The sequence below is a fragment of the Pongo abelii genome, chromosome 15, assembly GCF_028885655.2.
Source record: "Pongo abelii isolate AG06213 chromosome 15, NHGRI_mPonAbe1-v2.0_pri, whole genome shotgun sequence".
NCBI classification, from domain to species: Eukaryota; Metazoa; Chordata; class Mammalia; order Primates; family Hominidae; genus Pongo; species Pongo abelii.
Window position 1 is genome coordinate 95,766,529 of NC_072000.2, and position 24,474 is coordinate 95,791,002.

Genomic DNA, 24,474 nt, shown 5'->3' on the forward strand with positions numbered 1-24,474 from the left:
CTTGAGCCCAGGAGTTTGAGTAGCCTGGCCAACACAGTGAGACCCCATCTCAACAAAAAATTCAAAAATAATTAGCTGGGCATGGTGGTGCGCACCTGTAGCCCTAGCTACTTGGTAGATTGAGGCCGGAGGATCGCTTCAGCCCAGGAGTTTGAGGTTACAATGAGCCATGATCGCACCACTGCACTCCAGTGTGGGTGACAGAGTGAGACTCTGTCTCAAAAATAAATAAAAAGGTAAAATAAATAATTGAAAGAAATACAAGCAGCAGGAGCCAGCAGGACAGGGAGCACCATGGGCTGGGAGTGCAGGCCTTTTGTTAAGTGTGGAAAAGGGGATTCTAGTGGCCCTGAGAGTTGCAGCCCTCTTATCTGGCTGATCAGGAAGCTACCGCCACCAGCCTGTAGCCCTAGGGGCGCACAGGTCTGCTGCAGAGCACGTCTTTCCTGGGCCCAGACGGCCGTTCCTGCTCCTCTAGGGTGCTTGCTCCAGGTGGGCACTGAGCTGCCCACAGCTGAGTGGTCTGCTGGGCTGCGGGCAGCCCTGTGTGCTGGTGCCCTCTTTCCTCAGGGGTCCTCCTCTCTGCGGCCCGCTCTCCCTCTGGTCCTCCCACTTGAGGGACTCCTCACTGTCATCTTGGGGAGTCCCATGTGCTCTGCCCAGCCCTAACCCTGGGGCCTGCTCCCACCTCCTCGGCCGTGGGCAGTTCTCATCCCCCGCACCTGCTTGTGACTCTCGAGTCAACTTCCCCATGGCTCCCATCTGCATTCCCAGCCGGGAACGCTCAGATCCACCTGCCCGACACCGGTGACACCAAGCCGGCTTGCTCCCCACTAAGCCCACTTCTCCACACCCAGAGCCCCAGGTCCACCCAGAGAGCTGCACCAATGCCCCACCCCCCAAGTCACACCAGGAACCCAGGGACCCCTCACCCCTGGATTCCCACATCCGGGCTGGATCTCCATGGAGTCTCCTAGAGCTCATCCTTCTCTCTGCTGCTGTGGCCTCAGTCCAGGGCCCTGCGACCTGCCAACCCCTCCCAAAACCTGTGCATTCTCCAAATGTGAGCAGGAGTTTTCTTTCCTAAGGTCTCTCTTTTAGAAGTTCAGGTTCCTAGGCCAGGCTCAGTGGCTCACGCCTGTAATCCCAGCACTTTGGGAGGCCGAGGTGGGCGGATCACCTGAGGTCAGGAGTTCAAGACCAGCCTGGCCAACACGGTGAAACCCCATCTCTACTAAAAATACAAAATATTTGCCGGGCATGATGGCGGGTGCCTGTAATTCCAGCTACTCAGGAGGCTGAGGCAGGGGCATCACGTGAACCTGGGAGGCAGAGGTTGCAGCGAGCTGAGATCAGCCACTGCACTCCAGCCTGGGCGACAGAGTGAGACTCTGTCTCAAAAAAAAAAAAAGAAGTTCAGGTTCCTAAGCACCTAAGCACAGCCTGGAGCCTCACCCCCATACCCCCAAGAGACGCCCCAACCTTCAGGCTGCTTTATGTCTCCAAAGCTCTGCAGGTGCCGCTCTTCCCAGAGGACACTCCTTCCCTGCCAGTCAACCCCGCCAGCCACAGGCAGACATTTCCCCCGAGAAAGCTCTCCAGGATCCCTGCTCCCCGGGCCTGTGTCTGGCCATATCCCCATGTCCTGCGTACATAGGTGTTATTGCAGCTGATTTACCTGGCCACTCTCCCACCCCACAAAACGTGAGCATCTCGGGCATGGAGAGGACAAGAAAGAGAAACAGAAAGAGGAAGAGCTGGTAACCTGGCAAGTCCCACCCACCTCTGGGCCACCAGAGCTTCCACATCCTGCATTTCCTTCTTCCATTATACAAACTCTAGCTAGGGAATGGGGAACGGGAGGAGGACAGGGGACCCCCGCAGACCACTGCCCTCCTCAGGCACATCTCCCAGCAGTCTGGAAGGTTCGCTCTTGAATACTGAACGGACTGCAAACCTTCACACGGAAGCTGACTGTGACCTCTGGATGGCTGGGTCCACAAAAGCTCCCGCTGCCGACATGGGGACAGAGCCCAGGCCTGAGCTGGACTCCTGGCCACAGCCAGGCCCTGCCCCTAATGGCTGCCTTGTTCTCTAACCCCCTCTACGATTCCCTCAGGCAGTCCTGCTGGAGAGATCCCCAAAAGGCACTCAAGATCTTCCAACACAAACGAAGTCCACCCACCCAGACATCGCAAACACAACCTCAGGGCCTCACCGCCTGGCAGGAACTCGAGAATCTTCAGCATGCAATAGCAATTTGTTAAAATAGCTGCATTTTAACCAACACAATCACAAAGGGTGAAGAAAACACACACGGGCAACTGACCAAAGAAAAAGGAAAAAACCTATAAATAAGGCTATTTTGGCAGTAAGTAGCAAAAATTCTCAAAGTATTCATGTCCTTTGACCTATGAACTCCCTGCTAAGGAAATAAGAACATTTGTTGAATGACTTATGTACCAAGTATGTTCACAGTGGTATGGTTTATAATTCTGAGACAATGATAGTAGTTACACCCACACGATAAAATGTTACACAGACACCAAAATTAATGGCGGGGAAAAGCTTGCTCACTGCATGGTAAATGAAAAAAAGGCAGGTTACAAACAGTATAATGATACGAGCCATACTTTAGAAACACACACACACACACAAAGCAAGCACAAGTACCAAAATGCTGGCAGTGGTATACCTAGGTGTTGAGATAACAGGTGAACTTAAGTTTCTTTCTATTTCCTAATCCATAGTAAGAAATTTTTTTTTTTTTTTTTTTTTTTGAGATGGAGTCTTACTCTGTCGCACAGGCTGGAGTGTAGTGGCGCAATCTCGGCTCACCGCAACCTCTGCCTCCCAGGATCACGCCATTCTCCTGCCTCAACCTCCTGAGTAGCTGGGACTACAGTCGCCCACCACCACACCACGCTAATTTTTTGTATTTTTAGTACAGACAGGGTTTCACCATGTTAGCCAGAATGGTCTCTATCTCCTGACCTTATGATCCGTCTGCCTTGGCCTCCCAAAGTGCTGGGATTACAGGCGTGAGCCACCGCACCCGGCCAGAAAATATTTTTATAAACAAAAATGTTATTTTTAATTTCCTCACAATGTGGACATGAGCTACAAAATAAAAAATATGGCCCTTCTCTTTAACCTTTGAAGTCAAAAGTGGAGAAACTAATTTCTCCTCTGCAAATTCTGTACAACGTATTATTACTCCTAAAGCAAATGCCTCTTGTACCAGAAGCCATTGCCTGAGTGGACTCTAGGTTCCCTTGAATCCTGTCCCTGCCCATCAAAGCAGTTAAGTGGACTAAACCCTCTAGACCACACAAATGAGACAGAGCCACAAGTTTAATGTATTCTTTCCACCAACAATGTCAAATGGACATTTCCTTCTATTCCTGCTTTTGACAAAAGATTTTCCATGGTGGATCATGCCTGTAATCCCAGCACTTTGAGAGGCTGAGGCGGGAGGATTGCTTGAGCCCAGGAGTTTGAGACCAGCCTGGGCAACTTAGCGAGACCTTGCTTCTACTAAAAATCAAAAAAAGCAGCCAGACATGGTGGTGCACACCTGTGATCCCAGCTACTCAGGAGGCTGAGGTGGGAGAACTGCTTGAGCCTTTGAGGTTGAGGCTGCAGTGAGCTATGATCATACCACTGCACTTCGGCCTGGGAAACAGAGCAAGACTCTGTCTCAAACAGCAACAACAACAAAAAGCAAAAAAACACAAATTAAAAGATTTTCCTTCTTCAAACAAAATGTCCACATTTCTTAAAGATAATCCTAATTTTTAGTAAACAGACCATACTTATCTAATACAACTACCACAGAGGCTGACATCTCAGAAACAAGGCTGAGCAGAGGAAGAAGTTACAGGCAGTGTGCTGCCATTTATGAAAGTCTCGTCTAAAGATCACACAAAGCTCTGTGTGTGTGTACACAAGTGTGTATAGTGTGCACACACGCATATATATACAACACACACACATATACACAGCAAGAGGATAAAAGTGTTAAGTAGATACCACCCAATTAATGAGAGGTGTTAACCCCAGGAAGGGAGAGAAGGACAACAGGGCTTAGTAGTGGCTGCTGAGAACATCTATCTCAACAGAAAATTTTTATTTCTTAAAAAAAGGAAAAGTGAGTGTTCGTTATGACCACTTGTACTGTTTTATTTTTAATTCTTCAAAACAATAAAGGAAAAAGAAAAGGGCTGGGAGAAGCTAAGGCACCCGGGCTGTATTTATTCTGCTGTTTCACTCGAGATAAGGAAACTTCTGGCCTTGTGCCCATGCTAGAGGCCAGAAGTCAGAGAGCCGAGCTCAAGGAACCCAGAAATCTAAACTTCCTTGAGCGGATCGTAAACTCTAAATCGCCTCTAAATCTCGCAGTTTCTGGTCACCATGCAACTGTAGCATTTCAGGCCCACCGCCTTTGTTTGAAGGAGGGCACTCAGGAGGCTCAGAAGGAGAGCAGCCTACCCAGAGAGACGGCGGGACCCCAGCCTTGCTGCCTCTGCACCTGGCGAGGAGAGGCACGTGAAGAAACAGCAAATTCCTCATTTCAGAGTGAGTCCTATGGGTAAGTCCCCACATCCATCCAAGGGTCCCGATCTAACTGGGTGAGATATCCACATGTGGACTCGATGACAAAGACATACGTCTCCAACAACACACAGGGAATGTATCCAGGCCACCATCTGAAGTGCTTCCCGCCACACAAAGCCAAAGAAACCTCAGAAACTTCACATGACAATGAGGCCCTTTCCAGACAAGGCGCCGGACTGAAGGTGTCCAGGGCAGGGAATGGGGATGGGATGCCAGGCACAACCCCGGAGCACAGACAGGCCAGCCGCTGCTGCACAGGGCGGACTTCTGCTGGAACAGCCTCACTTTCAGCCTGACTCCACTATCTGCATTTAATGTAAATATTCAAGGTTCTTAATGAAAAAAATGAACCATTACATAAATCCAAAATTTAATTTTAACAAAAGACGGGCCAGACACCGTGAGTCTTACAGGCTCGTGCCTATAAGCCCAGCACTTTGGGAGGCCAAGGCAGGAGGACTGCTTGAGCTCCCAAGTTTGAGACCAGCCTGGCCAACATAGTGAAACCCTGTCTCTACTAAAAATACAAAAAGTAGCCAGGCGTGGTGGTGCCCACTGGTGGTCCCAGCTACTCAGGAGGCTGAGGTAGGAGGATCGCCTGAGCCCAGTGGAGGGGGAGGTTGCAGTGAGCTAAGACTACGCCACTGCACTCTAGCCTGGGCGACAGAGAGAGACCCTGTCTCAAAAAATTAAATTAAATTTTTAAAAAGCCAGATGAAAAGGAGGTTGGCTGTTGAATGAGTAAAACAAGCATCGGAGGACACAGGGTAACCCTGCCTAGCCAGGCCGAGGCAGCTTCAGGCTGCTCAGCAGATGTCCCATTTGAGGGTGCTGTCCTAAAGCCAGTATCCCCACCTTGGACAGGCCAGCCTTTTCTTCTCCAAAATGCAGAGACTGACCCAGGTGCTCTCTGTCCAAGGCTTTGTCCTACTCTGGCTTTCTCTGCCCCTTCCCAGCTACTCCCTCAACACCGCCTGCTCCCTCTGGTAACCTCCTGGTCACCGCATCCTCTCCTTCCCCTCCTCCAGTCTGAGACCCTGCCTTTCTGTCCTGGGGCGATGAGACGTGCACCTGGTGTATGTGATGGAGAAAGGTCACCTGGTGAGGACTGAGCTCCTTCTGCCCAGGAGATCCAGCTCAACGTGACTCTTCTAGAAATCACCAGAAATGTTCTAACCCATTGGTTCCAGTGGTTCCCATGGGCATGTGCGTCAGAAGCACCTGGGGGCCTGTTAAAATACAGACTCCTGACTTACACGCAGGCCCAACAATCTGCATCTCTAACAAGCTCCCAGCGAGGCTGCAGATCTGGGGACCACACTTTTGAGAACCACCATTCTCACCCACTGATTCTCAATCCTGTTGGAATGGTGAGACTCAAGCAGTTGGGAAACTTTTGAAAATGCAGATTCCAGGGCCCAAATCCCAGAAGAATCCAATGCAGTAAGCCAGGAAGGTGGAGAATCTGCCTTAGATGCCGGTGGTGGGATGAGATCTCAGCCACATGCCTCCCCAGGTGTTCAGAGGTCAACTTGAACGTCCTAGTGACACGGCCCATGCTCTTTAGGAAAGGCCTGGCCTTCCAGACTGTCACTGCTCCAGTGTGCCGCAGAGAAGAAGGGGACAGTTAGGGGCACAGAGCCATCTCCTGGCAAACAAAACCCAGAGCCGGAATGCGCGACCTTGATGTGTCTACCAAAAAGCCACAGGTGAGACGGAGGCCCACCCACGCAGCAACCCAGTCAGAGTAAGGAACGACGTTTGTCCCACTTCATTCCAAGCCCTCAGGACCTTCGGGGCTACTTTCCCAAGAAAAGGCCGGGCGGCTGCTTTACGGAAACGTTCTGGAATACTGCTTTACTATAATAACCGGTTGTGTTTGTGCTATAATGTTAGGTGGGAGGGAAAAAAGGCAGGATACGCAATTGTATATATGGCCACAACCACAATGGCATAAAACAAAAACTATTCACTCAAGAACTGAAAGGAAATACTACAAACGTTAACAGCGATTGTCGCTGGATGCTGGGCTGATGGGTGGGTCTTTTCTCTTGCTACTTGTCTGTTTTCTAAGCTGTTTACAAAGAGCACGTACAGTACAACCTGTATGACAAGAACTTTATTTTGTCATAAATCGGAAGAAAAAAAAAACACAGCAGAACACCGTCCACACGGAATGCGCCAGCCCTGAACACAAGCGTCTTGTCAGCTTCCTTCAAGCGGGCAGGACTGAGAGGCAGTGACCACTCCCTGGTCAGCAGCAAGTGCTGTCAGCATACACTGACTGACCATTTGCTCTGAGCTGGGCCAAGACTGCCAGCACACACCAGCCCAGTCCTCCAGGAGCTCCCAGCACAAAAGGAGGGAGAGCAGGGATGCAGGGTCCTCTTTCCACCTGGAAGTCCTTCTGGACCCTGAGGGCGGGCTGGCCATCTTTTACTTTGTGTGGCCACTTCCCATCTTCTGGAACTCTGCACAGTACCCCAAGAACAGCAAACTGCTTCTCAAACCCACACAGTCTCAAGTGAGTGTCAAGTCCATTTTGCCCGGCCCAGAGCTGAATGGACCCTCAGAGTGGCTGGTCACCAACAGCAGAAGTCCTCCTGGACTGGCAGTGCCAGAGGATGGCATCTCTATGGCCTCACTGCCCCATGCTACTCACAAAGTCCTGCAGAAACCTCACCTCCATTTGAGACCTTCATCACATCCAAGCTGACCAAGAGCTCACAGTGCAGGAGGAGAGAGGACAGGGATGCAGACATCTGCCCAGTGCTATACCATTGGCTCTGGCCAGACCTGCCCATTCCCTCCCATGACCCTCCAAACTAGAAACTCAGTTGCCCATTGAAACTGAAACTCCACTCAGGTATCACCTCCTCCAAGAAGCCTTCCCCAGCTCCCCGCATGCAGGCTGGGTTAGGGGGTCTTGCCTCTTGAACTTTCAGCACTATGTGCTTCCCCTAGCACTTAGCACACAGTCCTGAAAGCACCTGCCTGTCACAAATGGCACCTTCAGACAAGGCCCATGCCCTGCATACCTGCTGAGCAGCCGGCACAGCCACCAGGCCCTCATCACAGATGTCCAGGTCATTGACAGCACCATTGCTTTTACCCCACTGCCCCGTGCATGGCTGTCGTGAGGGAGACGCCAGCAGAAATGCCCCTGCCTATAGCATACACCATGGTGAGTGTGGGTCCCCTTCAACTCCCCAGAGCCAACTCTCACAGGCTCCCACACCAGCCCTCCAGGCCTCTCCCTGACCCTCGGCCCCCTCCTCAGACATCTGGAACTAAAGGGATGGGACTGGTTCTAAGCTTCCCAGATGCAATGTCCAGAGAGCCCACGGTGCCCCTCTCCCAGTGGTCTCTGGACTGAGCACAGATGGCTCACTGAACTGGCCCACACAGGCAAACCACAACAGCCCCCCACCCAACGGGAGGAGGATGGAAACAACTATCTCAGAAAACCCAGGCCATTGTCCACTCCCTCCCTCTCACGTTCAGTTTCAAATTCATGTTGAAACAGAAGCAAGGGCTCCTGCAGCAACCACAGCTCTCGACAGGAACTGGGCCCAGCACAAAGCCCAATGCCACAGCACACATTCCGCCTGGCAGCCCACTCAGCAGGCCCTCAGCGGACCCCAGAACCAGCAACCACTGCACAAGGGCAGAAGGGGAGTCACGGCTGGCCAGACGGCTGGCTTCCTCATGTCAACAGAGGCCTCACAACATCCAAAGATGCTCCCGAATCCCAGAACCAAGACTAAGTTACAGCCCAGGAAGCCGAGTGCGAGGCACAGGTCTCAGGCGGAGTCTGGTCACATGTTTAGTGAAACGCTGGCGTGAATCTGGGAGGCAGTTGTTCTTGAGCAGTTCCCAATCTGTGTCCCCTGGAGTCCCAGGAACCCAGACAGATGCCCTGGAGGCCGAGGAGACGGCTGAGCACAGTGCACTGGGCTTCATCTGGGGTCTCGAGAAAAATCATATGGGGGGAAAGTTTCACTGCTAAGAAAAGGTTTGAAAACCAGGGCTCCAAGGTACACAGTTTCAGTCCATATCCATCCGTGTTGGCCATACAGATATCACTAACACCATCAAAGACTCAACTGGCCTTCCCAAGGCTGGTATGGGTTTTGGGTTTGGTTTTGTTTGTTTGTTTTTGAGACGGAGTCGTGCTCTGTCACCAGGCTGGAGTACAGTGGCATGACCTTGGCTCACTGCAACCTCCACCTTCCAGGTTCAAGCGATTCTCCTGCCTCAGCCTCCTGAGTAGCTGGGACTACAGGCGTGCACCACGCCCAGCTAATTTTTGTATTTTTAGTAGAGGTGGGGTTTCATCGCGTTGGCCAGGATGGTCTTGATCTCTTGACCTCGTGATCCGCCCACCTCGACCTCCCAAAGTGCTGGGATTACAGGCGTGAGTCACCACGCCCAGCCTGGGATATTAAAGAGCAAGTTCCCATCAGGCTGGCTTGACTGTCCCATTGACCACACATGGCAAATGCGGTAAACACTTGAAAGACAGACACTCCCTAAGCCCAGTGCTCCTGCTTGCAGCTAGAGGTGGGCTAATTACGTTCTTGGTCTCATCTTCATAACCCTCCAGTGGTTCCTCCTCTCCCTCAACCCTTGAATGGCTCCTGTATAAAGAGCCACTGAGCCAGGGACTGGGGACAACCACATCAGGGTCACTTTCGGGAAGCCCATTCCAGCCAGTCCCCACTCAACTGCATTCTCGGGGCAGAGGCTGCAAACTGAGGCTCCTCTCTGGGACCTTCACAGTATACAGCACAATGCTACACACAGCTCAAAGAACATTCACTGAACAAAGGAAATCAATGCACCATCTCATCCTCACACATGCCCCAACAAAGGGTTCACATGAAAGCAGACCAACTGTCAACAAGTAGAGGCCTAAACGTAAGCACCGTTTCCTCCCGGCCTCCTGTGGGAAAACCGTGACAGTGACGATACTGATGGACACACATCAGAATTCCCGACAGCAAAACCGCCCTTACCTGGTAGTAGGTCTTAATGTTTCTCACCAAGATGGTCAAATTCTGAATGCGAAGGTTCACATCATTGTTGACGTGCTTATTGATGCGTTGATTTGTGGGCCTGGGATCTCTAGGGGAAGAAACACGAGAACAGAAATTGCATCTCCCAGCAGCTGCCACACTTCCTTTCCCAGCCACGACCCAGCATCTTGTCCTCCAGTCCCTAGGTGACCATGAGGCTGTGCTGCAGCAATTGTGGTTCAAGTCAAATCCCAATCCTGCCACTGCTAAGCCAGGACCTCAGGTGGGCCACATAGCCTTTCTGCTCCTTGACCCGAGCACCTGGCTCACTGCAGGCCCTCAGTCAGTGCTGTTTCCATTCCCACCATTCCTAGCACCCACAAAAAACAACCACATATCAGTGCAGACCCCAAATGTTATATTGTATAAAACTAACCCAGCCAAATATATTTCAAGATTAGAAGAATTAAAAGCTGAACAAAGAAAAATATGTGAAATATCAAGAAAGAAGGAGAAAAATGGTAGTTTTTTTTTTTTTAAATAGAGACAGGTCTCACTCTTGTCACCCAGTCTGGCGTGCAGTGGTACCATCACAGATCACTACAGCCTCGAACTCCTAAGCTCAAGGGATCTTCCTGTCTCAGCCTCCCAGGCAGCTAGGACTACAGGCCCAGCTAATTTTTTTTTATTTTTTATAGAGACAGGGTCTCACTATGTTGCCCAGGCTGGTCTCGAACTCCTCAAGCCATCCTCCTGCCTCAGACTCCCAAAACACTGGGATGACAGGTGTGAGCCACTGTGCCCAGCCTAAAATGGTATTTTTTGTTGTTGTTGTTTTTGAGACGGCGTCTTGCTCTTTCGCCCAGGCTGGAGTGCAGTGGCGCAATCTCAGCTCACTGCAACCTTTGCCTCCTGGGTTCAAGCGATTCTCCCACCTCAGCCTCCCAAGTAGCTGGGATTATAGGTGCGTGCCACCATGCCCGGCTAATTTTTGTATTTTTAGTAAAGACAGGGTTTCACCATGTTCGCCAGGCTGGTCTCGAACTCTTGACCTCAAGTGATCCACCCGCCTCGGCCTCCCAAAGTGCTGGGATTACAGGTGTGAGCCACTGTGCCAGGCCAAAATGGTACATTTTCTGACTTAATACGCCAATAAAATCATAATGTTCCATTAAACACAGGTCTCCCTCTGTCATGCGAATTGGTCTTGGGCTGGTCCTCCCTGTGATTTACAAATTCCAGGGACAAAAATCCTGAGAAACTGGCATAATCAATCTATGACACTCTATGGTGTACAATGCACCCTGTAAGAAATGCTAAGAGACACAATTAATTCATGTGGGAAATCCCCAAAGTGTCATTTATTTTCCAACCTCAGTCAAAAGTCAGGTCTGGTTGTGATGAAACTAGAAATCTACATCAAGTGATGTATCATGTCCCTCCCTCATCTATATACAGGACATTTCTCAAAATGCTCAGTGTCAGAAAACGTTCCCCATTAGACGAGAGCACTCAGCATTACTGAGTTCGCTTCCACCCTTCCACAGACTGTGCGCTGCTTTTCATAACAAAGGCCTCCCTTCCATCTGACAGTCCCAAGACACCGCAAAGGATGGCTAATTCAAAGGAGGGCCTGTCTTCACAGTTTCTTCTGTCATCCAGACCCCGTGATGAAGGTGCTAAGCCTCTTGGGGGTTAGCGTGGGGAGTTAAGGAAATCAATCTCAATGCCATCTGGCTCATTCAAAGCCAATAATTAGTAGAAAATTGACAAAGAAAAAAAAAAACCCTACAAATCGAAATCGTTTCAAATGTTTCTGGAAGTACAGTGATGGAGTGTGGCCAAGTCATTTACATGTTACATGTTTCTCTTGGAGTCGTGCATAACTGAGAAAATAAAGGTTAAGAGTTCTGTGGAAATTAATTCAGGAAAAGAAGAGGCATTCAGAATTTAAACTGCAAAGGCATTTTTAGCTACAGAAGTGTTCCCAGCAGCATAAAGTAATTTAACTTAAAGGTACAATTCTCCTCCCTTTACTGCAGATACCTTAAAAGATGAAAATCAATTTCACAGTGACAAATGCACTTCTTAAAATAGCAGAACTCAGAGAACATGCAGCGCTTTTTCTGTTTTGTTTTTTGTTTCTTCTTTCTTTCATCTTTGTCATTGTAGTCCCATCTTTCATTGAAGTCAGACGGGACCACCCCAGGAGTGGCCAGGAGCCGAAAGCCTCAGTATACATCGTGGACATCTCCAGCACGTGCAAAAGCACAGCATACACTCAGGGTCGGGAACCTGGGAGTCCCCTCACATCACAGCATAGAAGCCTCTGACCATCCCTGCTATTGTTCTCCCTAGTTCTTGCAAGAAATAGCTCACTGCAACAACACTCTAAAAGAACCCTGACATTTACTGTATGAGTAATTAAGCTACTTACCGTGATTATTAGGACTCCCTCCTTTAACTAAGCCTCTCTGGGTAGAGAGGCTATCAGGACACTAATCAAAACAAAGCCTCAACTACAGTTAAGGAAGGCACATCTCAATCTCCACTTTGCCCAGCACCCCTGTAACTCCGACCTTTCTATGCTGTAGGAAATGGGAGTCAGGAGACATGGGTTCTAGTCCAGGTCCCAAGCCTAGCCAAAGTTCACTAGGCTTCAGTGTGCTCATCTGCAAAATGGCTACAGGATCCTCCCAGCCTTCAAAGGCTATATGGTTCCATGAAGCCCACATCTGCGTTAGCAAACTTGGACTGTACTTGCTTCTGTACCACAGGAAGATGTTATTATAACTGTTAAACAACTGCACTTCCCCAAAAGTTGTCATTCAGAACAACAATCATCTTTACATGATAGTCTTAAAACATAAAAGGCCGACACTCTAGTATCAGGATCTCAGAGGACAGGACACAAACATGGTAGCTGGTCGGAACTTGGAGAGTTCCAAAAGTTCCAAGTCTAAGGTGTGGGCCCCCAGGGATTCCTTTTCATAAAAACTTCCAACTAGAAAAAAAGAAACTGGCCAAGCACAGTGGCTCATGCCTGTAACCCCAGCACTTTGGGAGGCCGAAGTGAGAGGATCACTTGAGGTCAGGAGTTCGAGACCAGCCTGGCCAACATGGTGAAACCCTGTCTCTACTAAAAATACAAAAATTAGCCAGACATGGTGGCATGAGCCTGTAATCCTAGCTAATCGGGAGGCTGAGGCAGGAGAATCACCTGAACCTGGGAGGCAGAGGTTGCAGTGAGCTGAGATCAAGCCACTACACTCCAGCCTGTGCAACAGAGTGAGACTCCGTCTCAAAAAAAAAAAAAAAAAAGAAGAAGAAGAAAGGAAACCAATTCTTGCTAGACTTTTAAAGAGAGTTATAATTTAGGCTTACAGTAACCTTGCCCCCCTCCTTTGGGAAAGCCAGCCCCCAACTTTTGGTCATATTCCAAAAACTTCCTAAATTTAAAGCTAAATCAAGAAACTATGTATTGACACAGAGTGATGTCCCTCATTTATCACAGGTTAAAAAACATGTTAAATGTTTTTATACATGTTTAATGCATTTTTATACAAATATGGACCCATGCTAAAAAACAATAGCAAGAGTCCATATTTGTAAAAAAATATTAATACATTAAGGACACATATTAATATATATCACAGATAACATTCAGAAGGCACTAGAATATTGACATTGCTACCTCCACATGGTAAAATCCCAGGCAAGTTTTTATTTTGCTCATCTGTCTATGTTCCTATCCTCCTAGGATGAACATAAATTGTTTGCGTATTTTTTTTTTTTTTTGAGATGGAGTCTTGCTCTGTCGCCCAGGCTGGAGTGCAGTGGCACAATCTTGGCTCACTGCAAGCTCCGCCTCCCGGGTTCACGCCATTCTCCTGCCTCAGCCTCCTCAGTAGCTGGGACTACAGGCGCCCGCCACCACGCCCGGCTAATTTTTTTGTATTTTTAGTAGAGACGGGGTTTCACCGCGTTAGCCAGGATGGTTTTGACCTCCTGATCTCGTGATCCGCCCACCTCGGCCTCCCAAAGTGCTGGGCTTACAGTCATGAGCCACCGCGCCCAGCCTGTTTGTGTAATTTTTAAGGACTCAAAGCCCCCATGTGTCATATACTGCAGCCAAAAGATGGAAATTACTGAAGTTCACAGGTAAAAATTGTTTTTTCCCAAGATTTTTGCGCCAATACAAATTCATTCAACCAACAAGTAAAAGTTCCCTTTTTATCCTAAGCTTCTACATCTGCAAAAGGGAAACATAAACTCTCCTTCAAGTGCACTGGGGGAAAAGTTATCCTTCAAATGCTTTTTGGGAGGTAAAGAAACTCTATTTCCCTGAGGATGTTTCTAACCTATGAATAATTAACACAGTATCCTGAATTTTGCAGCTAGCACCAGGGGTCACAAAGGAGCCTGAACAAATACGGTTGAACTTAAAGGGCACGAGCTCTCAGCCCTAGTACCAAGTTCCAACTTCAGCCACTGCGTCAAACCGGATGGTTTACTCTCACAAGTACAGATGTACAGCACTAAAGGCATGGGTACACGTACGTATGTACACACACAAACTCAGATCTGGGCCTCATCTGCACAATGATAGACGTATGTTAGGCTTTTTCTATATACAGTTTTATTTAAACCTCCCCCAAATTGGTAAAATACCATCCCCTTATTACAGATCAGGAAATCAAGGCTTAGAGAGTTTCAGTCATTTGCCCAACATAATAACACTAGGAAGTGGCAGAGTGGGGATTTGAACTTGTCTGTCTGATGCTAGGGTTAAGGCTCTTAAATAATTTTCCTACAAGAGAATGAAAAACGTGTCCAAAGTTAACCAGAGCAAACTTTGTTTTCTCTTGGGTGCTAGTAGGTACCCGAGACACCATGTTGACAGAGGAGCTATTGAGCAGGCATTCCCAGGCCTCTCCATCCAGGCCACTCAAAGCCTCAGTTTCATTCATGAATTCTCCTAGCCCTGGGCCTCCCCAGAAAGCTGAACCTGTGGGGCTTCCCGGCTTCCAGGTGCTGATGTCACAAGGAGACCAGGGCCAAGAGACTACTAACAGCCTTCTCCGGTTGCCGGAGACAATGGCCAGGTGCAGTCACGTGACCCCCGGCGAACCTCCACAAGGCTCCCAGGTGTTAGGTAACAGCCTCTTATCTGAGCTCTGTTAGCAGTACTGCGCAACGCGATTTCCTCAGGTCCTACGAACTTGGGGTGAAGGAATCAAAACAGGCAAATAGCACAGTCTAGGAGCTACTGGCATGGGAGATGAGGCAGAACAGCCTTACCCCTTACCTGCGGGCTAGTGACATGTTGCCATTTGGTAGGAGTGAAAACAGAGGCTTACGTGCAGTACAGTCTAAATGGGGGGCTAGGACTTGGGTCCCAGGGTCCAATGTTGCCCTAGACCTCATTGGTAGAGGGCTAAGGGCTGAGTACTGTGGGGTAATCCAAGGATCGAAGAATGTGGGGGAAAAGGTAGCCCAGAAAAAAAAGAACTTTTACTTGGTGCCTCAAATCCTTTCTGGATTAAGATGGCACCTACATAGGCAAACAGCTAAATGTGAACACACAGTTTCATTCTGTCCTCACAACCATCTCTTAAGGAAGGTACTTTACGCCCCATTTTACAAATGAGGAAACTAAGGCACTGAGCGACGTGCCCAGTGTCACACTGCTGGTAAGAGGGAGGCCAAGGGTTTGAATCCCAGCTGGCTATGCAGGCTGTCCGATACGGGCCACGGTTCATTGTTTAGTTGAGGTAATTCTACATAGCATGAAATGCATAAAGTTATAATTTGAGGAGTTTTGGAAAATGAAACATACTCCAGCCACTCTGCAGGACATTTCAACTACCCTGAAAAGGTCCCCCGGGTCCTTTCCAGTCAATCCTCACCACTTCCAGATGCAAAAATACTATTCTGACTTCTATCACCTGGAACTGGGTGATTCTGATCACCCATGCAGGAAATCATGCCCACCCACTCTCTCTTCTCTTTCCTCATTCTGGAAAGCCAGCCATTCAGCCTCCCCACACTCCCTTCCTCTGTGCCCAACCCATCCAGAGGGACCCAGAAGCACTTCTTGAAGTCTTAAGAGCCACAATTTACCAGTTCCCACTTCTGGAATGATTACCTTGGCATACCACAGACAGAACATCTAAAATTGCCCAGGGAAGGGGAGAAGCCCTCCCACTCCCCACCACCCCAGCCGAATTTAGCCACGGGCCAAATGAGAACAAGTGATGAGCTGGCGTTTCTCAAAGGAACGGTCCAACAGGCTTTCCTGATTTACAAGCAAGTGGGAAACGCTTCAGGAATTCCAAAGGTCAGGGAAGAAAGAGAAACAGTCCCAGTGCTTTTGTTCCCCCCTCTGCCTGGGTGTAGGAGCTGAATGAAAAGGCTGGGGATACTGCTGGTTTTTTTAATTAAACAGTCTTGGGCTTGGGTAAGGACAGGTTGAAGTTTCACCGGTCATTGCGCCAATGGAATCCAGTAATTTTCAGGGTCTAACAGAATAAGGGGAGAGTGGCCAGAACTCGAATATGCCACCAGACAGCTCCCAGAAAACTCAGTTTCAACAAAGTTATCTAAGAAGTGCTGTCAAAGCTGGCAACAAATTTCTGTTTTTGAATCTAATCAGACACTGAAGATTGGTAAGATTGGTAGTGACTTTTTTCCCTACACCCACAGCTGTGAACCTTCAAAAAAAAAAAGCAAAAACCATTAAACAGCATGACATCAAACGACTTATTAAAATAAAAGGAGGCCGGGCACCACAGTGGCTCATGCCTGTAATCCCAGCACTTTGGGAGGCCAAGGTGGGCGGATCACCTGAGGTTGGGAGTTCGAGACCAGCCTAACATGGAGAAACCCCATCTCTACTAAAAATACAAAATTAGCTGGGCGTGGTGGCACATGCCTGCAATCCCAGCTACTAGGGAGGCTGAGGTAGGAGAATCGCTTGAACCCGGGAGGCGGAGGTTGTGGTGAGCTAAGATCACACCATTGCACTCCAGCCTGGGCAACAAGAGGGAAACTCCGTCTCCAAAAAAAAAAAAAAAAAAAAAAAAAGAGCAAGGTTCTTGAATTACTTTTTTCTAAACAGGCTGTTTAAGGCAATCTATATAAGCCACTTTCCGGATATGCCAAAGCAAACTGCTCCTCTGCCTTTGTGAGCCACAAACGAAGCTGATCTCTCATTAGCTAATAGATTTATGCTCCAGTATGACAACTTGCTCAGTCGTAGGTGAATAGGCGCGCACACGAGGCTGATCCACAGAGAACATTAGGATGTTTTATTTTGCTTCAAGTGCCTGTGAATCATCCCGACACTCAGTTCCAATGTTCCCTGCAGTTTCTGAGTTAAAAACAGAATGCAAAGGTAGAAGCCAACACCTACATTGTGGCAAGCTGTCAATCAGGCCGTGCAGAGCTCAGCAACAGGAAAGGATGTGGTCAGATGTACTCGCTGGCAAGAGTAACTTCTACCAAGACCCTGTTCAGGCTGCATGCTTCCAAACAAACAGCACCACGGCCTCTGACTCCCTGGGCCCCTCTTAACACTGTGACTTTAAACTCAGTCCATACAGTGGGACTTAATCAATTGCACTCGCTCTGGGGCAACTGAAAAAGGAAGATGAAATGTAAAGGAGCTCAGAAACACAGGCAACCTCATCTAAAATGAAACTTTACAGTAACCCTCGGATGCCTGGGCCCACCCCGACACTTCCTGTAACCAGACACTCTCCGTTACATGTTCCCTGCCCTCCAAAACGGGACTTTTTCATTTCACTGCTCAAACCACAATTAAGTCCTTGAGTTTGAAGTCAATTGCACTATCTACACCACGTAAATGACAGTCATTCAATTCCAAATTTCCTTCATCAAACCAACTGCCCGACTCACTGTCCTGGAGTTCTTCAAACACCTACGAATGTCCAACAGGCATGTTAATACTGAGATACCAGCGTCTCCACCTTCAGAGAACTACCCCCCACCCCACACACACCCCGCCATGCAACCTTCCACTCCATTTCTACTCTCAAACTTTCTAACGCACCATTCTTTCCTTCCTCCGAGAAGAAGGTAACTTACATTTGCAGCATGATTTGGTTCAAAAAGATGCCGTCCACTAAATCCATGTACATAGTCAGGTTGTCCTGGTTGCCGCTTCCAAACGGGCCAAAAGTTTTCACCTGCGGGGAGGGGGACGAGGAGAGAAAGACAGGAAGTCACCTCATGCGCACAAACGGTCCAAAGCTCTCCCAGGCAGAGACTGGCCGGGTCAGTGTGAGCACAAGGGGGTCACCCACTCCCACACCACCCTTCAGCAGGCACCAAGCCCGGCCTTCTCCTAGGGCCTCTCTCCCCTCCCCGCGCCGGGCAACAGACACGAGACAGGAGGAAAAACTTCCTCGCCACTTTTCTCCCGCGTTCCAGAGCGGAAAAAATAAAAATAAAAAGGACTTTTCAATAAATGGCTCACGTCTCAAATACATTGTAAATCAGTGCGCCCACCCCAGTCTGTTCACGTTCCCATTCGGCGCCCCCCATTCCCCACCCGTCACCGCCATCCACCGGCTGGTCTCAGGGATTCAGAAAAACTACATGAAATACTTGGTTGGGAAGAATGGGGTCCTTTTCGGGAGTGGCTAAACCCCAGGGACAGGAGTGACCACTGGGACCCGGTCCGCCCCGAGGCCGCCAGCCTAGAGCCCCAGCGGGAACAGGTGTACCCGCCCGGCTCCTGGCCCGGCCGAAAGCGCGGCGGAGTCCCGCGCCGGACGCACAACGAGGGCGCCGGCTCCAGAGTTACAAAGCTCCGGACTCCAGGACGCGGCCCCAACCCCGGCCGGGAGCCACTTGCTGCGTCCCTCGCGCCCCGGAGCCACCCGGGGCCCCGGCTGGGTCGGGTCTGCGGCGTCCCCTCGCCGGGCTAGAGAAGAGCCGGTGCACCAACAAAGGGGCGGGGAGCCAGGCGCACTCACCCAGGTCACCAGCGGGCTCTGCAGGAAGAGCTCCAGGAGCTCCGAGACTGTCACGTCCATGCTGAGGCTGCGCCCGCCGGCTCCGCGCCCCCCGCCCCGCGTCCCGGTTCCCCCGCGCCGCGGCACAAAACGGCTCCGCAGCGAGCAGCGGGCGCGGGGCTGCGGCGGCTCGCGCCCGGGAGACAAAGGCGGGGCGCGCGAGCCCACGTTCCGCAGCTTCGGCGGCCCCGCGCCCCGCCCGGGTCTGGGGGAAGGGGAGGGCCCGCCGCTTGGGGAGGAACAATGCGGGCGGCCCCGCCCCTCGGCGGCCCTGGGCGACCGGCGCGCCGCCTCGCGGTGCCAGCCCGGGAGCCCGGGAGCCCGGGCGCGGGACGCGGCTACGCGGGGCGCTGGGAGGGGACTGGTGGCCCGCGGCGGGTGGGTCGCGGGGCCTGGCTCCCCGCCCGTGGGATCGCGCGCCCTCGCCGAGCGCAGCCTCCCCGCGTGTGGGGCCTCAGCACGTGGCGCATCCCTGCGCGCGTGCGCCTGCAGCCGGGGCCCGAGGGCCACGTGCGAGCTGGGGTGCGCGGGCACTGGTGCGTGCCGGGAGGTGGGACGCCCTGCTCTCCGAGGTTGCTCTGCCCTCCGAGGTCGCCCGCAGGCCGCCGCCCGCTCTGGGCTTGGGGAGCTCGGCCCTGCGCCTTTCCGGACTCCTGGCAGGTGCAGCCCCAGGTACAGTCAAGAGGCCCCGCAAACCCCCACTCCTCACGGTTGTGCCCGGCGCGATAAACGCGCCCCGACCCTGGGGCCGGGCTGGAGGGCAAAGAAGAAACTTTATGTTGAGTTTAGGCCTTAGGGGCGCGGCCCCTCGCGCCCTACCGTGCCCCACCGTGCCATGTTCCGGGCTGCCTGCCTTCTAAAAGTTCCTGCAGGAAGCAGGTGATGTGGCCTCCCCGACCCCGGCCCGCCCCCACCACTTTGCCGGAGGCGAGCTAAATTCCAGCCGGGGTTCCTAGCGGCAGCTTAGTGGCAGGCGACAGGAAAAAGGGCAAAGGCCCCAACTGGCTGGAAGGCAAGCCCGGGGGCAGGACCTCCGTGCGGGACGGCACGAGGCAGGAGTCGGCTCCAGGCTGGTCTCGGCCTGCTAATAATTTCACACCACCAGCCGGTCATTGTTCAAAGCACTGTAGACCATTTTACTAATTTAACCCTAACGATGGCCGCATTTCCCAGCTGGGCCAACTGGTACAGGGTTGACCCGAAGCGCCCTGCGTAGCGCTTGGCAAGTATACAGCAGGCACTAAATGGCTGCCGAGAGGCTCGGTGGTAATTTTGAAAGTTGGCTCTGTGCAGTGTTGGGGCTGCGGCATCTGCTGGTGGCGAGTGGTATTACAGCCCAGCGCTGGCGGACCCTGTTGGGCTGGGGAGGGTTGTGAGATTATGGCCTGAGAGCCAACGGGGGCGGTTAGGGGTCCCTAGAGACTGTGGAAGGCGGGGTAGCATAAAACACAATGGGGGACTGCAGAGGAACTAAAATTTCGAGACTACATGGTTTTGTTGTGCACCAGAAGTTCATTAGAAAAGTTCCTTAATTGCTTCTCCGCCCGCCGCGATGGCACTCGACCCTGCGGATTAATTTAACAACTCTGATGGTTGCTCTGTGAAATTTGAAGAACAGTGGTTTAAGCAAAGACCACAAGAAAGGAGACTTGAGATCCAAGAGGAGTGTGTGCCATCGCTGTGGAGGAGTTTCAGTTGTGAATCATGAAATGTCCTGTAAACCATTTCAAGGAGTTTGATTTTTATACCAAAAACAATGGGAAGACACTACAGGTTTTTGGAGCAGCATCTCAGACGTGTCGGAAAAGATGTTTTGATCCCTCAAATAATGAGAGAAAAGGCCAGAGAGAGGTCTTCTGACAAGTTCAAGATTTTACCAAATGTTGCAAGAACTCTGGAATCCTTATGATAGTAAAATGCTGGAAAGAAAATTCTGCATTGAAAGAATGTCTAACAGCTCACTATAATGACCCAGCCTTTTATGAATAATGCAAAGTGGAATACCTGAAGGAAAAGGAAGAATTCAGAAAAACTGGAACTTCTACAAAGAAAAGAAGCTACCCACAAGTGTGTAGACAAATATTCAGATGACATTCAGGATCTCTAATATTCATGGAAGTCGTTTATAGAATAAACCTTAAATAATGGACTCAAGAATGTGTGTTAGCTAATTATGTGTGTATCCTAATTATGGAAATATTAATTTTATCTGAAATAAAAATCTTTTCTTTCTTCTTTTTTTTTTTTTTGAGACAGAGCCTCGCTCTGTTGCCCAGGCTGGAGTGCAGTGGCGTGATCTCGGCTCACTGTAAGCTCCGCCTCCCGGATTCGCGCCATTCTCCTGCCTCAGCCTCCAGAGTAGCTGGGACTACAGGCGCCCGCCACCACGCCCGGCTAATTTTTTGTATTTTTTAGTAGAGACGGAGTTTCACCGTGTTAGCCAGGATGGTCTCCATCTCCTGACCTCGTGATCCGCCTGCCTCGGCCTACCAAAGTGCTGGGATTACAGGCGTGAGCCATCGCGCCCAGCTAAGAATTTTTTATTTAAAAAAAATTCCTTAATTGCTCATAATGTAAGTTAGTTCAAAAATAGGTATGTGTACACACACCGCTCTTCGCTTGGAAGCCTCTCCTCTGAAAAGTAAGGGATGCAGATGCGGCCAAATTTGTTTTTCTAATTTTTTTGGAAAGACAAGGATGGGGGATCTTTAAAGTTATTTATTGAGGCCAGGTGCAGTGCCTCACACCTGTAATCCCAGCACTTTGGGAGGCCTAAGTGGGTGGATCACTTCAGCCCAAGAGTTTAAGACCAGCCTGGCCAAAAAAAATAGAAAAATGAGCTGGGTGTGGTGGTGCACACCTGTGATCCCAGCTACTCTGGAGGCTGAGAATCACTCGAACCCAGGAGGTGAAGGTTTCAGGGAGCTGCTATTGCACCAATGTACTCCAGCCTGGGTGACAGAGCAAGACTCTGTATAAAAAAAAAAAAAAAACATTTATTGAGTAAGCTTATTCTCTCACACTAAGAAATACAGTGAACAAATTCCTTCTGACAGTTGTGAGACTTTTCCCATCCTGGCGAGGGAATTTTCCCCTGGGGACATTGACAAGGCCCTGGGCCACAGCCATGTCAGGAATGTTTGCTTTGGGGTCAGTTAGCTGCTGTGTCGGTTCATAATCATTGACGTATCTGCTACCATGCCTTGGCTTGACTACGCCACTGGGATTAAAAGGAACTAACTCAGCTCCCTTGTTCCCTAGGAGGCAATGGGGCAGGCAAACTGGATGGTGCCCCAGGTGTAGCAAGGTTGGAAGGCTTCAAAGGACCGGGTGGCCTGGACAAGTTTCCTCCTAGAAGTCACTTAATCTGCAAAATCAAGATAAGACCATTTTCCCCATGTGACTTGACAATATTAAAGCTCAAGGTGATGCATGTAAAAAGATTGTGGAAGCCATAAAGCTTTATAGAGATACATAATCACTCTCTTCCTCGTCTCCTGCCCCATTCTGCTACCCTTGCTTTAATAAAAATCGCTTCCCCGAAGTCTCCGTTGGGCTGGGACATAAGCTTCAAGGAGCAAACACACAGACCCTCCACTGACCACTACACAGAGAGTCCCAATGCCCTTCCTCCATCCTTCCAGAACACCTTTGGCTTTCACTCCATCCATCTGAGCCTTAACTCTTTATTTTTAAGTTTTTCCTTGTTAATCTCTGGATATAAATGTATTTATTGCTTAATACATTGCTTTCTGGATAGAAGCAGTATTTTGTGTTCTTCTGATAAAGGAATTTTCTACCCTCTCAGAAAATACTGACTCAGCAGTGTTAGCTAATGGCATTTCTACTTCACCTGATAGAAGCAGTAGCTTAAATTGTTCCTACAATTTGGGGTTGGGAGAGGGAATGGCTATTTTTTTTTCTTTTCGAGACTGAGTCTTGCTCTGTCACCCAGGTTGGAGTGCAGTGGCGCAATCTTGGCTCACTGCAACTTCTGTCTCCCAGGGGTCAAGCTACCTCAGCTCACTACCATGCTGAGCTAATTTTTGTATTGTTAGTAGAGACAAGGTTTCGCCATGTTGGCCAGGCTGTTCTCAAACTCCTGACCTCAGGTGATCTGCCCGCCTCGGCCTCCCAAAGCGCTGGGATTGCAGGTGTGAGCCACCATGGCTGGCCACAAAATACTATATTCTATGATAGTTTTATATTCTGTCACAGATCTGACATTTTGGAACATTCTTTTATTTACTTTATTTATTTATTTATTTATTTATTTATTTTTGAGACAGATTCTCGCTCTGTTGCCCAGGCTAGAAGTGTAATGGCTGAGCAATCATAGCTCACTGCAGCCTCAGTCTCCTGGGCTCAAGTGATCCTCCTGCCTCAGGCTTCTTAGTAGCTGGGACTACAGGTGAGCCCCACCATGCCCGGATAATTTTTTTTTAAATTTTTTAAATCTTAATAGAGATGAGGTTGCTATGTTGCCCAGGCTGGTCTCAAACTCCTGATCTGAAGTGATCCTCCTGCCTCGGCCTCCCAAAATGCTGGGATTACAGGTGTGAGCCACCATGCTGGGCTGGAACATTCTTAAAATATTGGAAATTAGACTGGGCGAGGTGGCTCACACCTGTAATCCAGCACTTTGAGAGGTCAAGGCGGGCAGACCACAAGGTCAGGAGTTCGAGACCAGCCTGACCAACATGATGAAACCTCATTTCTACTAAAAATACAAAACTTAGCCAGGTGTGGTGGTGTGTACCTGTAATCCCATCTACTCAGGAGGCTGAGGCAGGAGAATCGCTTGAACCCTGGGGGCGGAGGTTGTAGTGAACTGAGATTGCGCCACTGCACTCCAGCCTGGGTGACAGAGTGAGACTCCATCTAAAAATAAAGAAAAAAAAATTGGGAATTAATATTATTGTCAAATTCAGGAAAAACATAAAGGATTTGGGGTCCTTTGGGATGCAAAGCGTAGGAGAGTATCTGTGTTTCTACCTGCTGCTTGTTAATGTGAGACTGATATTTTGGGAAAAATTTCAACCTATTTCAAAGATTTTTTTTTCAGAGAATAGGAAACAATACACTAAAACATGGAATGCAGCTGAGCGTGGTGGTCTCACGCCTGTAATCCCAACACTTTGGGAGACCAAGGCAGGCAGATCACGAGGCCAGGAGTTCAAGACCATCTTGGCTAACACGTTGAAACTCCGTTTCTAGTAAAAATACAAAAAAAATTAGCCAAGCGTGGTGGCACACACCTGTAGTCCCAGCTACTCGGGAGGCTGAGGCAGGAGAATTGTTTGAACCCAGGAGGCAGAGGTTGCAGTGAGCTGAGATCGCGCCATTGCACTCCAGCCTGGGCAACAGAGCGAGACCTCATCTCAAAAAAAAAAAAAAAAAAAAAACATGGAAATGCTAAAGTATACGTGTAATATTGGAAACCAGGATGCTCAAGTAAACATATTTTCAACTGATTTATTTTTCCTTTAACTTTTTCTTAAAGATATAGCTTAAATCTTATGAAATTGCTGATATTTGTCAAATTCGGGCCTACAGAAATGGCAATTTCATATGGTTGGAACTAAAGACTAACAATATTTAAAAATTAAAAAATAAACATTATAGAATTTCTGCTAAGTGCTAAACATTATGATAAGCACTTTAAACAAGACATGAACCTGCTCTCAAGAAATAGTAAGAGTGCCAGATGTGGTGTCTCATGCTTGTAATCCCAATACTTTGGGAGGCCAAGGCAGGAGATTGCTTGAGCCCAGTTCAAAACCAGACTGAGCAAATAT

At 49.5% G+C, this 24,474-nt stretch overlaps 1 protein-coding gene across 4 annotated transcripts in view; it reads right to left on the minus strand.

Annotated features, from left to right (window-relative positions):
- CCDC88C (coiled-coil domain containing 88C) overlaps nucleotides 1–18,870 on the minus strand; it is a 145,568-nt gene extending 126,698 nt beyond the window's left edge. For 2 of the 4 annotated variants that reach the window (XM_054530411.2, XM_054530414.2), the window contains exons 1-3: nucleotides 18,638–18,870; nucleotides 17,745–17,845; nucleotides 9,636–9,744 (exon numbers count right to left, since the gene is read on the minus strand). In XM_054530411.2, coding sequence (XP_054386386.1) covers nucleotides 9,636–9,744; nucleotides 17,745–17,845; nucleotides 18,638–18,697 — 270 coding nt within the window. In that variant the 5' untranslated portion in view covers nucleotides 18,698–18,870. Of the gene's footprint in view, nucleotides 1–9,635; nucleotides 9,745–17,744; nucleotides 17,846–18,637 lie in introns of those variants that run through there. The other 2 variants (XM_054530412.2, XM_054530413.2) reach the window with 2 other exon arrangements.
- Nucleotides 18,871–24,474: the final 5,604 nt, after the last annotated feature.